The 15,927-nt window shown below is 45.5% G+C and overlaps 1 protein-coding gene across 5 annotated transcripts in view; it reads left to right on the top strand.

Annotated features, from left to right (window-relative positions):
• The window catches only part of SKAP2 (src kinase associated phosphoprotein 2), a 185,076-nt gene that overhangs the window by 157,432 nt on the left and 11,717 nt on the right, over positions 1 to 15,927 (top strand). For 3 of the 5 annotated variants that reach the window (XM_072650986.1, XM_072650985.1, XM_072650989.1), the window contains 2 exons: positions 3,287 to 3,358; positions 8,971 to 9,083. In XM_072650986.1, the coding sequence (XP_072507087.1) occupies positions 3,287 to 3,358; positions 8,971 to 9,083 (185 nt within the window). The remainder of the gene's footprint in view (positions 1 to 3,286; positions 3,359 to 8,970; positions 9,084 to 15,927) is intronic. The other 2 variants (XM_072650988.1, XM_072650987.1) reach the window with 1 other exon arrangement.

Genomic DNA, 15,927 nt, shown 5'->3' with positions numbered 1-15,927 from the left:
CAATTGCTAGTTCTATCCAATCTGTCAGTGAATCAACAAGCATTTATTAAGGATCTACCATGTGCCAAGTACAAGACAGCTCTCATTTCAGTGCTAGTTTTCGTCAGTCATCTCTGAAGCACTGATATCAAAAAGGTATAAAAAGGGGGAAGATATATTCATTTAAGTATTTTTTTTGGTCATCATCATAGAAGAACTCTGTCACAGAGTCCAAACAAAACATAGATTCCCTATGAAGGGCAAAGGTTTCCCAATATAACATTCATAGATGACATTAATCAAATCAAGAAAGATCTTATGAAACCCATAGTTCTCCATTCCCCAGATGGCAGGTCCAAGAATCTGCACTGGAGATGTATATAGCCCAGATTATGACAAGCAGCTGGACAAAAGCCTTCCAAGCATGCCCATCCATGAGAAACACTTACCCCACTGCTCTTGCTGAAGTGTCACAGATGGACAGTTAGCCATGGCCAGGAAGGAGATGACTTTGGGGTTGGATGGCATTTAATCAAGTATAGAATGTTTCTGTGAAAGTCCATCCCTGCAACCCCAGTATTCTCCCAGTGATGTACCAGGGTCTAGGAAGAGCTAGAAGTCCTGGTAATCCATAAGGCAGAGAAAGGCACAGAGTAGGTACAAAGGGGCCAGTGAGGATTTAAAAATTTAAAGTGGCATAAAAGACACCACCGGGGTTATGTGTGCCTGGAAAATGAGGGGAATTTTTCTTATAGTGAGATAAAGAGATGGCAGATGTGCAGCGTGGTTTTGGGCTGGGACCCCTAAGATGTGAAAGGAGCCAGAGATACTTTTGGGCACATTGGGTGGATCCCTTGTAGAATATTTTTACATTTAGCATTTAAAGATGTGGAGGGACTGTGATTCGCCCTATGATAGAACCATCAACAGCACTGGCACCACCATTCCTGGAACTAACTAAGGCCCCAAACCCCCACCTTGCCCTTCACAACCAGCCGGTTTCCCAGCTCTCTCAATTCTGTTGCTGATAGCTTGTGTCCATCCTGTTCTTTTGATGACCATAGCAATCATCCTGTTTCCTAGGCCCTTGTCAGCCTCCTTTGCCTTGTGCCTCTCCCTGAACTCATCCATTCTATGTGTTCCTTCCATCCAAATCTTATTAGAACACGGTTTTGATCATGACATTCCCCCAAAAAAGCAAAAAACCTTCCATGGCTCCCCGTTATCTACTGAATAAGTACAAGCTCCTTCACCAAGCACTGAAAGTCTGTTGGAGTCTTCCCCCAGCCTTCTTCTCCGGCCTTGGCTACCCAGACTGGACTGGTCTCTTTCCTTCAGTACTTTCTTCCTTCTGTGCTTTGTGCATGCCCTTCCTTCCATTTGCGATGACCTCTGTTTAATTTTTACCTTTTGAATTCTGGCTATCTTTATAGCCTGGTTCAGCTGCTACCTCCTTCAAGAATCCTTCCCTTTATCTCCTCAGTCCTCTGAATACTAATAATAGCTAACATTTACGGTGTACCTTATGGTTTACAGAGCAACAGTCCTTGCAATAACCCTATGAAATAAGCACTCAGGTGGTTCTGTTCCCATCTCATCAGTGAAGAAATCCAGAAGCCTAGGTTAAGTGGCTTAACCAAGTTCATACCCATTAGTCGCTGTGAGAGGTGGGATTAGAACTCAGGTCTCCCTGACTCCAGGCCACGTCTCTCTTCCACTCTTAGCTCTATTATGAACCGAGATATTATACTTTGTATTATTCTGTTACAGATTTCTTTCCCTCCACAAAATCAGGGCCTCTTTTCTCACTCGGGTATCCCTTAGGGCCTTTCACCTGTTAGGTTGCGTGTTACATAGGTGTTCACAAAACATCTGCTGAATCGATTAGGAGTGAATGCTCAGGAAATGACCATGCATCATGTGGGCATGTTTTTATTTTCAGACGTATTTCTTATCCTTCTGATGGGCTGCCTTCATGTTCCTTCACCCACTGCCAGTTCCCTGGTACTCATAGTTGGGAAGCGCTTGCATTTCAGAATTCTGAGAAGAGTGGCTAGTGTGTATTTGTTCTCAGGCATTCCACAGCTCCCTCTTTCACACTCACTGTAGATTTCTCCCCCAAAATGTCAGTGGGCCCTTAAATAGGAGAAAAGTTAAAATGTAATGAACGTAATGTTTCTTTGATGTAATAGTATTAGAGAATCAGGTGTTCTATTCATTCTCTGTTTAAAATTATACCTATTGGATCCCATTATAGTCATTCAAACTTAATAACTAGAGAGAGGAATGTGGAGGGAGAGTGAGGAAGGGAGCAGAGGGAAGGTATTAAGTCACATGGTTATCTCAACCAGCTGGATTCAAACATTCTAATTGGAGGTAGCTTATGTTATAGAGGTGGTATAAATATAACGAGGCTTTGGTAATTGGCTCATTAAGAACTGATTTTTTCTCCATATTGAATATTTGCCGTGGCTTATTATAATCATTCGGGTTAATACCTATACCTGTTTGTAAATCAGGGTTTCATAAAGATGCGGCCCACCAGTGACCCCTCCGTTGTCTTAAGAATGTCTCCAGGATCATCGCCAGAGCTATGCACTTACCTTTTGTATTATTGTGGGCGGAGGTGGCCTCCTTTGGTTGTGCTTTTTCAAAAGTAGCCAGTAACATTCTTCCCATTTTTAGTATAGTCAGATTTCTTGATTGGGATGGGGGGGGAGGTCCCGAGTGGACACTGCCTGCCCTGTAGACTGATGGTGGGCCTCTTTGTGGCCAGGGTGTTTATCCCTGGAGGGGAAATGAGTATAATGCAAAGACAGTGCTCAGGCCTGAGTCAAAGCCCTTGCTCTGATGCTGTGTGACCCTGGACTAGTCATACACACTCCCTTAGTCTTAGTTTCTCTCCCTTTAAAGTGGGGATGATAATAATACATGAACTACCTATGTCTAAGCACTTTGTAAATGAGCATTATTATTTGTGAAACGTCTGAAATCGACATATTATAAGGCCGCATTCATGTGTCTTTATTTGAGACTGCCAAGTGGGATTCTTTCTGCCATAAAAAAATATGTAAAAAGAGAGCAAGTAAGCCCCTCCAAGAACCATCGTAGGGACTAGTGCATGGAAGATGACAAATACATGACTGTTGTGGTTGAAGCAGAGTCAGTGCCTCAGGCTCTGATGTTGGCCTGTGCTCAAAAGTGGGGTTCTCTGACTGCATTTGTGTTGTCTGAGATGCTGGGTGGGGGCTGTGTTGTCTGTGCCTGAGGAAGACTTCAATGTCTGCTTCCTTTTGTGTGTTTGCAGATGAAGATGACGGTTCTTACAAGAAGATGGAGGAGCCCAAGCAGATGAGTCAAGAGGTTGCTCACACTCCCGGTAATTCATTGGGCATCTGCCTCTCTCTCTAAGGATACTTTGGTTAGGTGTCCCATCTTTGGGTTCTGCCTCTCACTGTTAGGAGGAGATAGAGGATGTGTTACTCTCCTCCCCAGTTGCCTTCCCTGACCAGGATGTCGACTAAGGCAGGACTGCTTAGCTCCTTTTAGGGAATGACTTTGAAGGCCCCTCAGTTGCCTCCTCTGGCCTGGGTATCTCGGGGCAGCAGCAGGGCTGCTTAGCCCCACTTAGGATGCATGAAAACCGCTTGAGAAGGATTTATAAAGTAAGCCAATTTATACAAGGTATTCCTTCCTGAATTACTCTGTAATGACTCAATTAGCTTTCATTTCTGCACAAAGGAGATTTAGTTGCATAAATTAGCTTATCATCATTGAGGACGTGTCACTGCTGAAGGACAGTTTATAGATACAACATGCAGTCGCTGTCAAACCTATAAGAATGTAATATAGACATCTGTGTATACTTTGTGCTTGAGCAGAACAGACTTCTGCCATTCAGAGAGGAGCAAGGGACAACAAGATGCCCAGGGGACTGGCAATGTAGACGTCTCTGAAAAGGTCAACTTGACACGGGCTCTGACAATCGACCCACGGCTCTGTCTTCTTTGATAAAAATCAGATAAACCTAAGACCGCTAATTGATCTGCAGCCGGTTTAAATGTTGGCCATGCATATCTTCATTGCATATGATTAGCAGGGAGGCGGACGAATTGGGTCAGAAATGCCAGCGTCCGGTGACAGCAGCAGAAACATGGGATGGAGCGCTGCGGGCCGGGAGAGACTGGCTTCCTTAGCAGCTTCCACTTGGTGCCATACCCCAGGGCCCTCAGTGTGAAACCAGCTGGTCTGGGCAGTCTTGCCCAGCTGGATACAGAGAGCGAACTCCCTCCTGACCCAAGGAGAGGCGGAGTCATTGAGCTGAGCATTACCTTACCCAGGAAGGAAGGGGAGAGTGGCTTATCAGGGCTGTACACCTCTCCACTGGCCTCTGTGAGTTGTGGCCAGGTTGGTCCTGTCCCAGTGTGTCCTGTAAAAAATTGTAGCCCAGGTCACACTCTATCATGTGTCTCATCTATCACTCCCCCAGGGCTGTCATAGAGAGGACAAGGAGTGTGTGTTCAGGAAGTTGCTTTCCAGAGCTCTTCCTACTGTGGCATGTGGAAAGGAAGCAGAGGCCTGGTTTCCGGACCGACACAGGAAGGCCGGAGCAGGTTGCTGCAAAGGGTTTGGGTTTGCTTTTCTCAGAAAGGAAGCAAGGATAAAGGTATGCGATGTTCACCCTCTAACCCTGTGAGCATTCAGCCTTTGCTGCCAGCCCCCAGTCCTTACACCTAGGTAAGGGACCTGAACTCCCTTGTCATTTTAGTGCCTGCCTTCCTCTGGTGGTGGGTTAGGAAACCCTTGCCAAGAGCTCAGGAGTCTGGCACACAGCCCAGCTCCAGATGTGGAAGGTGTGTGCACACGGGAGAGACATATTCTGACTCAAGGAAACTATTTTTCAAAATCTTTGGAGTAACGTAGCACATTGTGGCTTTTCGGAGTGCTCAGCCTCTCTCTGTAGCCCCAGAGCAGGGCACAAATTCTTCTCCATAGTGACATGAAATTCTTTTCAAGCAACAGCCTTAATGCTTTTGCATTTCAGTGACCTTTGTTCTCCTCTGGGCTGCCACATAAGTAACCCGAGAAGTTTGTTTGTGGTGTAGGGCAGTGAATTGACAAGGGTATTACCATCTTGCCGAGCATCACATGACGTGAACTTCTAACCTTACCCAAGAATGTTATGTGTTTTCCACATTGAATTATTTTGCTACCAAAAAAAAAATGCAAGGCTCCAAAGTTGCTTAAAGATGAGAAAAGCCAGGCTTTCATTCACCACAAATGATACTTTTCCCATTCCTGCCTGCTCTCATTTCTGTTGATGTTGGTATTTTTGGTGGTGATAGGGGCTGGCCGTTGAAGGCCATTGGCAGAGGCTACTTCAGATTTCTGCCCGCAGACGTGGCGGAGACTTGGGCATGAACAATAGTCTGGAATCCACTGCCTCTGCCTGGTTCTTTTCCTGTAAACATGATGCTATCGGCTTGCATGGCCTGTGGGTGTGTGCTCAGAAACATGAAAACTTGGAAATCCATTTCATTATTGCTAAAGTCCAACGTCGTAAATGTTTGTCAGTAGTTGAGACTTATTCAGAATTTGTGAATTTGTACTCCCATCACAATCATGGGACCTTCCTGGCATCCTGGACTTTTTAAAGGAGAGAGAGGAAGGACAGGCCTCAGCGTTCACTTCGGTTTCTTTTGCGGCTGTGTATTCTTAACGGTGTAAGATATGAGGAGGTGTTTCACCTCATCTGGGCAGTCTGTCAGTATGTGGAGTCAACCAGAAGGAATCAGTAATCCATATCCAGGACGAAAAGCACTGGGCAGATTGAATTTGTGTGTGAGTGTGCACACCGACCCAGGGGTGGCATCCTCAGGCTGGGCTCCAGGATTCTTTCTGGTCCATCTATCTCGTATGGCTTGATCATAGTAAACAATACCAACTCCTTTCTGGAAGGAGCTTCGCTTAAGAAATACTGTTTCCGAGGATGTGTCTGCCCTTAATGTAATGTAGGTGTATGGCAACATTTTTTTCTTTAATAATCAGGGATGTGCATGGTCCCCAGACATTGGAATGGTTCCTAGACTTAATTTTTCATATTCACAGTTCATGTCTAGCACTCACTCACCGCCCTCCCAGGAAGATGAAGGTGATTGTGGTTCCACTTTGCCTGGCATCTTCTCCCTCAAAGATTACGTTCTTGTCACTGCTTTATACCTAGCAGTGTTTGAGGGCATTGGAATCTTAGTGCATGTTTTGTGCATGTTGGGAATATTCATGTTTCCATAAAATTTGACTTGCCACCAACCCTGGCTTCCCATATGGGAAAAGAAGCTGGTCTTGGCTGGGAGGAAGAACTTCAGGGCGAGGGCCGGGTCCCAGCTCTGAGATTTAATGAAATGCTCAGGGTGCACATCGAGAAAGAGGCATCTTGCACACAGTGGGGGTCTCTCTTCCCCTTGATGTGCTCATGTAACTCCCATTAGTCTTAATGGGAACTTCACCAAGCGCATCCACAGGAAAAGAGACCCCAACGTGATAAGGATTATATGTTAAAAATCACCATGGACTTTCCTTTTCAAACCATCCCCTCTTCTTTGCAAATCCATTTGGGGAAAAGGGGAAGTGGCTTGTGGTTGCAAGTGTGAAAGGAAGAAAAGGCAGCAGGGATATCTGGGAAAGCCCTTGGGAATTCTGTGGCTCTATCAGAAAAAAGCCTTTGCCCTAGTTCTCAGCCAGAATCTGTGGCTTCAGTGTTCCGGGCTAAGGCTTGGGCAGCAGAGGGCAGAGGTCTGTGGAAACACTACTCTTTGTCAGCTAATTGGAGGGGGGCAGGGAGAGGAGAAATGCATGATGGGACCCTCAGTTGATGGGGGGAGGAAGGGGGTACATAATGGGGCCCTCAGCTAATTGGGAAGACAGAAGAAAGGGGGAGATGTATAATCGGGCCCTCTGCTAATAGGGGGCTGGAGAGAGGAGAGGGAAAGACTCATAACAAGGCCCTCAGCTAATTGGGAGGTAGAAGGTGAGGAGGAGATGCATGATAGAACTTCCTCTTGAGTCCAGGGCCTTGATCTTTAAATTGACACCACCCTACTGTGCAGGACCCAACCTGAGATCCCTTTAGCCCCTGTTCCTAATGTTCCTATGCTGCCACAACTTCCAGATCTTCATTTGTCTGTATCGGGGTGGGGAGCCTGCAGCCTTGAGGCCACATGTGGCCCTCTAGTCCTCAGGGGCAGCCTTTTGACTGAGTCCAAGTTTTACAAAACAAATCCTTTTATTAAGGGCATTTGTTCTGTGGAGTTTGGATTCTGTCAGAGGGCCATACTTGAGGACCTAGAGGGCCACATGTGGCCTCAAGGCTGCAGGTTTCCCACCCCAGGCTGAATAAATGTTTTTTAAAGAAATCAGCCACTTTGTTGCTAAGTAATTTTTAAAAAATCCAGTGTTTTGGAGTGATAATGTGACCAGCCCGAGTGCCCTCTAGTGTCCTTCCAGAGAAGATGCAGGTCAGGGCTGTTGAATAAAGAGAATTAGGGATGAAGGGCCTTCTTGGGGCCTGCCTGGACTCCCAGGCTTCACCCCTTCCTCTTGCTGCAGCCAATGGTGAGTCCTCAGAAGATTAATGCAGAGATGTCAAGAGTGTTTCACTTTTTTTTCTTCTTGAGAAAGTAAGAAAAAGAAACTTGGTGCTAGAGAGTGGTCAGGGGAACCAGTGCCTTGGTATGTTTGCTTTTTCAGAAGGACAGTGGGACAGGAACGCTAGTTCTCCAGGCTCCTAAACTTGGGTGATTTGCACCATTCGGTTTGGACGTTTTGGTTATTGAAGAAGATTTCATTCACTTCCTATCATCTTAACCCTTTGTTCAAAATTCTAAACTTGATATGATAGACTCCCAGCCCAATGCCCCAGTCAGTGCTGATCGCCAGTGAGCCTGCTGCTTAGAGCAGTGTCACACAACCCAGGTGACAGTCCCGGATGCAGCCTCTTTCCTTCTCTTTATCCTCCTGTGTTCCAAGATGCCGTCCCTGTGGGGGCACTCACATGTTCTGTCTGGCTCCTGGACATGTGGTCAGCTCCCTGGTAGGACTTCTATTACCTTTGAGCTGACACATCAAGACTCAGTTATCATGGAATTAAAAACAGGAAGCCATTTTCCAAGTAGCAGAGGCCCCACTGCCTTTAGCTCTGTCCTGTGGGTTTCCAGAGATGTCCGTGGCATCGTGAGCACCTGACAAAGCATTTATTACTCTGTTATTGTGGCATTACAGAGCAAAGAGTGCTGAATAATCAATCAGTTAATGGGCTGTATGGCAGTTTGAACACAGCACATCCATTGTGCTTATGGCGGTAGAAGGATGAGTTTGGGATGCCCGTGTGTGCTGCATGTGTATGCAGAGCTGAGACTCGTAAAGTGAAGCTGCTGAAAACATAGGTCGAAAGATGCAGTTCCACCTTGGGCACTTCCAGAGTCACCAGGATAGGGAGAGGGTTGGGGGATTGGGGCTTCTTCCTTAATCCTCCAGTACCAGGCTACTAGGTGTGGCTTAGATTTATCCTTTTCTCTATCCGGTGTCCCAAATCTTACAGATGGTTATTTCACAAATTACTATTAGTCCCTTCTTGAAATACTGCTCATTACATGGTATAACATATTTATCTTCTGAGTCAGATGCAGACAAACCCAGCTGGCTGCGTAAAATGTCACGGAGGCGGAGTTTTGAGGCTGGTTTCATCAGAATCTGATCTGGCTTCATGCCTTAGAAAATAGCAAGTGAAATTTAGATGCTGAAAAGTGTAACTTTTGGGAAAATAATGTAATGTCAGCAGAATTCTTTCACATAAAATCTTTGAATTGGGTCAAGATTCTTTTAAAAAAAATGTGAGTGGTTTGCATTTGGAGCATTCATTGCTAATTGGTTAATAAAAAATGAGGTCTTGTTACATGAGAGATATAACTCATGTTTCCTCTTTCTCCTTCCCAGCAGATAAAAGCACTGATTATGCTAATTTTTACCAAGGTCTGTGGGACTGCACAGGGGCTGTTCCTGATGAGCTGTCATTTAAACGTGGTGACGTTATCTACATTCTCAGCAAGGTAGGCTACGAAAATTGATGGCTGTGGGGTGTGGGGGGATTCAGCTTTAAATGTTTGATTATACAATATGGGGAAAAAATATACCCACTGGCATTCTCCAAGGGCCTTGTTAACAATTAGAAGTTCACAATAATTAATTATTTTGTCAAGTGAAGTATAATCAAATTTTAAACACAATCAGATAACAGGATTCAACTTAAAAGTATGTTTACCCGTCACTCTGGATCTTGGCGAAGATCCATTAACTGACTTATCCAGAAACAATGTACTTAGGTGAAAGTTCTTATTGTAAAGTTTTCTGTTATTTATTCTGGTTTTATTTCCTTTTCCTTTTTCATTCTTCTATGTGTATTCTGACTTGGTATGCCATTCACTCCTGGAAGTACTGTTTATACAACAAATTTTTCATCTTTGTGTAAACACAGTGAATGTTCCAGCCATTTAAAGTTAATGTGTTGTTTTTTTTTAATTCCAGCAGATTTGGGGATTTTTTAGTTGTGTGAATTGTTTAGCTGGGGATACACCCATGCGTACATACATATGCATGCATGGAAATAAAATACGGTAATGGTTCTGTGCTTTTAGGTCATACCAAACTTTCTTTCTTCAGGTTTCTTAAGCTATGGGACTATGCAGAGGCGTTCAGTTCTTAAATGTATAATGTCTTGACTGTGTTTTGGCTTAGAGTCCCGAGTCTGGCACTGATTAACTCCCTGACCTTGGATTGGATGCATCTCCACATCCCAATTTCTCCAACTGTAATATAGAGATAATATCTTCCTCTCTCTACTTTATAGGGATGTTGTAGAAATAAATGTGACGATGTATATGAAAGCACTTCAAGCTCTTAGCAGAGAAAGTGTTCTGTCAATCACAGAGCAAAGGCTTAGGGGCTGTTTGGTGCTCAGGGAAGCTATTTGAAAAGTAGCAAGACTTTTGGGACACAACCCATCTGACACCCTGGTTCAGTTTCATTCAGTCACCATCTACTGAGAATCTGAGGCTCCAGGGTGATACAATCTAGGACCTGCCCTCAAGAGATTCCTATCTAGCCTCTCGCCTCCCCTGGCCACTCCTGAAGGTGTATAAACATTGCCACAGTAGGATTCAGCCTATAGTTAAATCTTCCTTAACCAGGTCAGCAGCTCACTCAGATGGCTCCTGTGGATAGTTTAGTTGTCCAATTCCATGCCTTTCAAGGACCTTTCTTAGGACTCTTGAAGAATGACCTCATGATTTCTTACGTAAGATTCTAGAGCTGGACAGGTCAGGAACTGGGGACCAGAGGGTAGAAGGGACCAACTCAAGGGCACACATCTGATAAAGAGGAGCGAATGAGCATTTATGAAGCACCTACTGTGTGCCAGGTGTTGTGATCCTCGCCTCCACCCTGGGAGATGCTTCTTGTTATTATCTCCTGTTCACAGCTGAGGCAAGTGAAGTGGATAGAGATTCAGTGACTTGCCTAGGGTCACACAGGTGGAAAGTGTCCGAGGTCGAATTTGAACTCAGTTCTCCCTGACTCCAGGCCCAGCACTCTGTGCACTGTGGCGCCACCTAGCTGCCACCTAAGTGTCAGGCCCTGCATTTGAACTCTATTTTCCATAACTACATAATCATACAGTTTTAGGATTGAAAGCTAAAAAGTCTCTAAGGATCCTAAACCTACGGCAGGAACTACTTCAGAGGCCAACTCATCCAAGTTCCTTATTTTACGGATGAGAAAACTGAGGTCCAAGGAGATTCCCATGGTCACAAAGGTAGATAGCCTCCAAGGTGGGATTTGAACCTAAGCCCTCTGATTGTGGAACTGGAGCTTTCCCTCTGTACCACACTGCCTTGAGTCTATCCTTTGATATTGCAGGTGAGGAAATCAAGATCAGAGAAGGAAATAGACTTGACCAAGGTCACTTAGCTAAGCTACCAAAGGGCAGGCATAAAGTCCATTCTGGCCCTTGGACTCTAGACCCCAGTGCTTTCTGCACCGATGGGGAGAGAGAGACTGAGGCAAGACATGGGGTTTCACACCCAGATGGAAGGAGCTCCTGGCTGACCATATGGACCAGCACCTCCTCTTATCTCAGCCTCTGGCCACTGAGAAGGGGAAGGACTTTCATAGGGCAACCCTGCCAGCATGTCTCAAGCCAAACTTCTAACTCCATGGCCTGCTGTCTCTCCAGCCACCATATAAATCACAGCTACTGTTTAAAATCATTGGCAGTGAGAAGCACATGGATGTAAGGGACATTTTCCCCCCATTTAAAAAATTGGACAGATTTCTTTTTCATTGTTTTTTTTTCAAAATTTATTAATTTGTTTTCATCGTTGTTGTTTTTTTAAGTGAGTTGGGAGGCTGTTGAAATCCCGTGAGCCTGTGCTGTGTGGGGAAATCCTGCCCGGTATGAGAATTATATAGATAAGAGCCTGGGCATTTCATTATCAGTCAGGTGCCCCACAGGCGAGCTCTGGGTAGTGCCCTTAGCTGACAAGATCACTTGTAGACTGGTAATGTCATTATACTCCTATCTCAGTTCCGTAATTGAAATTAAGCTCTGAAGATTACTTTGTATTAACAGGGAACTGTCATTAAAGCGTAATCACAGAGGTGTGGCGTCTTTGTCGTCTTCTGGAGGGGAGGTGGTTTCTGTCTTCCCAACATGACTCAGAAGAGGCTAGTCAGAGGGATGCAGCCACTCCTTCAGCGCCAGCTGACCAGTCCTTAGGGAGCAAGGAGGCAGAGGTGCCCTGGCCAGACATCTCTCCCTCTCAGCCTGCCTCACTTCTCTCTGTCTTCCCTATTTTTCTGCCTGCTTCTGTGAGTCTTTGGGGAACATATGTCCCCAAGAATTTATGTTCCCTGGGATTGAGAGGGCATGGAGCGAGCTGCCCCAGATTAGTTTAAAAGTGAGTGTAAAGGGGTTGGGTTTTACTTTGATGTGATAGAAGACTCCTGACAAATGCAGTGGTCTGAAGGGGGGAGAGTCAGGGCCTCACTTCCCCTCCGAGTCTTCGCCTCCTGCCTTAATCTCTCTGATCCTGTTTCTTCATCTGTAAAATGGAGAAGGTTAACTTAATGACCTCTGAGATCCTGTCATTCTAGGCTGAGGTGCTGTGTATGTTTCAGGCAGAGGCTGCATGACATCTGCTTGCAGATACTACTGCTGCAGAGGGCATCCCTGGCTGGGTACTTGTCAGACTGGATCACGGCTGGGGCACCCTTCTCTGCCAGCTCTGAGTGTCCGGAGTTCTCACAGGGAGCTGAAGGGGAGGGTTAGAAAGGGGCAGGGTTGTGAGGCTGTGGACCAGTCTTGGCCAGGAGGAAGGCACAGAATGCTAGGGTCTGAGGTGCGCTGGGGATGCAGGGTGAAGAGAACAGGGCAAGGGTGAGAGCGCAGCCAAGCTCTGGCCCCTCTCCCTCTGATGCCCATCTCCTGACCGTGTCCCTAATGGCATCTGCACTGCGGTCTGCGGGAAGGAGCTGACTACTTCCATCTCTCAGCAAGAGGGGTCCCTAACACAGGCTGCTGAGATGATGCCCCTGGTTTACTTAGCGTGCCAACACAGGGACAGGGACTGGGGGGACTTGGTAAGGAAGCGGTACATTCCCTAAAAGGGGGCCCAGGCCAGTGGCTGGGCTAGTACGATGCCCCGGCCATGCAGGATTCACACCCGCCCAGGCGTAGCTGTCGCTACTGTTGCTGGTTATTTGCTGACCTGATTCTTGCCTTTTTGAGACTCCCACTTTGTGCTGCTGTGAAATTTTGCCTTTACCATTTTCATGCCATCTAGTGGCGCCAGGTGAGCATTGCAGACCATTGTCATGCTGGGCATATCCAAAATGGTGCCGTTAAATCAAAGGCAGCTTGGCTAAACCATGGCTATTATTTTCCTTATCCTACATCAGCCAAGAATTGGGGACAACCATAAAAAAACTTAATGATGATGCTGAGTTTAACAGTGTCTGTATGGACTCAAAAAACTCCCTACAGAGTGTCAGCACCATGACCTTTTATGATCCAATGAATCCAGTTAAATGACATCTTGAATAAACGTAGATTTTTGTTTATACAGTGTTATGTAATTCAAAATATTAAATTAACGCTGTCTGATTTTAGGTACCCACTAGAATGTCTTCTTGGTCTCTGATACTAGTCCTTTTCTTTTAAAGCAGCACACGTAGTTTTCATAAAAATCACATTTCTTGAGTTTAGAAGAACAGTCTCCTTGTAGGATAGTCAGAAGGAGTCCTTCATTTCAGTTGAGAATATTCTACATTTATGGATGTAATGACGAAAGCCTTTCATTGGCTTTGACGTTAGAGATTGAGCTGAATTTTGGTCTTTTCTCATTTTTTATTGGGTGGCTTTTATTTCTTGAGAAAGACTTGTAAGGCAGTAACCACAAAGGACAGTTGACTTGGGAAGTGGAGGTCCACATGGCTTAACATGCATGGGGCTCTGTTGACTAATAGCAGCATTTGATCCTGAAGTAAACATTGTGTGTTGTATTATTATATAACACAACTGTCAGGAGTTGGAGCCCTCCCCCTCCCCTTTCTCACACTTCCTAATTAGCAGCTGTCAGGGGGCTCCTGGATCAACTCATTCCCCTCTTCAAAGTGTCTGTGACATTTTCAGAATTTTAACCTTTGCGCTTTACCGATAATCAATCCAAGGGCCGTGCACCCTACAAGGGGAACCTATAACTTGGGCCATTCAGGCTTTTTCTGCTGGTCCTCTTAAGTAAACCAAAAAGATGGAGCCAAGGACTCCTTGGCAGTAGTTAGAGACACTCGGGTTTTGCCTAAACTAGAAATACTTTGCCTTCTCTCTTCCACACAGTAAAATATTTTTACTAACATTTGAATTTAAGGTTTTTTTTCTTTTTTGGGGATTTTTTTTTTACACAATTCAGAGCATTCCCAAGTGTCGTCAGCACAGAGTTTGTATTTGTTTTAAATGAAGGCTGCATCACCAGAAAGTGAGTTGGCACTTCAGAATGGTAGCTTGGGCTTTCATTTCTTTAACAGGACAGACAGCCCAAGCCTTTCGAGACGGATGGACCTTTTCACTGATTGTCAGGAACTGAGCCCTGCAAGCTAAAACAGAAGTGTAGCCTTCTTCACCTGCCTTGGTTGGGTTTGCACTTTGAGCTTAAAACAGAAGAGCAGCATGGTCATGAATCTAGACTGGGGGGGATGTTATCGTTTCAGTGTCAGCTTCTGAGGGGGAGTATTTGACCTGAAATTCAGTTTGATTCAACAACATTTATTATTCACCTACTATGTGTAAGGCCCTGGGAATAAACACTACTAAGTAGTCTCTGCCATCAGGGAAATGATGAGGTGAGGAGAGAAACAGAAAAGAAGGTCGAAGTCTCTCTGCGGTCCTTAGACAGGGCAAGGAGGTCTCCTAACCTGAGGGGAATCAAGGCCAGCCCCAGGAGGAACCTGAAGGAGTCTTGAAGGGAGGTAGAGATTTGAATGGGGGGGCCACGTCCAACATGAAATCATCAGAGAAGTGCCCACCATGTTCTCACCCTTCTTTTTCACCTTTCATGAGTGGTTTACCAAAGAGTTGGTCTTCTGCACAAGGGGCAGCTTCTTGGTTCCAAAGTAAGAGGAGAAGAGAATGAGGAAAAAAATCCTGAAGCATGTGCTCCACTAATGCGTCCTAGGGCAGAGGGAGCACGAGAGTTTGAGCTTTTGAAAGACTTTTTAAAAATTTAAAAGTAAAAAATCAAACCCAAATACTGAGGAGTGGGATGGGCAAAGCCTTGGTATAGGGGCCCAAAGCAAAGTGAGAAGTTCTGTCGTCTGTTGGCTAAGTCTTAAATAACGGGGTCGCCTTTTTCTAATAGTTGGTTCATCGCATTCACCCCTGATCATTTGATTCACATTATGAGAATAGAAAGACTGAGTTGCCTTTTTTGTTTATTTGTTTGAAAATATACAAAAAAATTGATGGCAGTCCATTAGCGTAGAGCATTACCGAGTGAACTTTGGCTCTCCTAACTTTTTATCTGTCATCATCTAACCCATTCTGGGCCCCAGATCAGACAGTTCCATAGGACAGCTCCATTTACAGCATATGGACCTTGTCTGCTGACAGGGAACCTATTTACTTTAACCAAGGACAGTCTGTTTCCCCACCATTCATTCTACCTTGTTGTTGGGGGAAGGAGGAATACTTCCACCTGTTGCTATCCACTGCCTTTGCATTTGTTTGTGTCAGGTTGCATTTGGTTAATAGTATCATGAGCGGGTACCCTCTGGACATGCCCACAATCCTGAGCTGACCTGGCTACAGGCGCAAGCACACAAGAGGCAATGGCTCCACAGGTGGGGGGTACACTTCCCCCAACATGTAAGGCAAGCAGCCCCTGAAAAATGATGGGAAAACACAGAAGACACTGGAGTTGTGGAAGACTCAGGTCCCTACTGAAAGAAGGACACTGTGCTGAACACAATAGTCAACACTGAGCATTTGCTCAGTTTCTTTTGTTTGCTGGGCACAGGTACAAAAGACAAAGTTCTGCCTATTGTTTGAATGGAAGGGGGTCTCGGCCTCGGTGAAGGGGGCTGCCAGGCTGGTGTGTGAGGTACCTGGGCCCTGGGATAGGCCTTCCTTCCTGCCCAACAGGTCACTTAGACAGAGTCTGGAAAGAAACCAGCCATTCTTGTGCAGGGCAGCAGAGGGGAGGTGCAAGGCGATAGACAGTCACTGTAAGGAGTACAGGGAGAACCAGCAAGAGACCGAAATGGTGAGACCATTGACCATATAGAGAGGGGTCCTGTGTGACCCTCGAAAGGGGGCTTGAAAGAGCTTTAAATGCCCAACAGAGG

The sequence above is a fragment of the Notamacropus eugenii genome, chromosome 3 (assembly GCF_028372415.1).
Source record: "Notamacropus eugenii isolate mMacEug1 chromosome 3, mMacEug1.pri_v2, whole genome shotgun sequence".
Taxonomy (NCBI): domain Eukaryota; kingdom Metazoa; phylum Chordata; class Mammalia; order Diprotodontia; family Macropodidae; genus Notamacropus; species Notamacropus eugenii.
The sequence above is the reverse complement of the archived record's forward strand: the minus strand, read 5'-3'. Positions and strand labels throughout refer to the sequence as shown.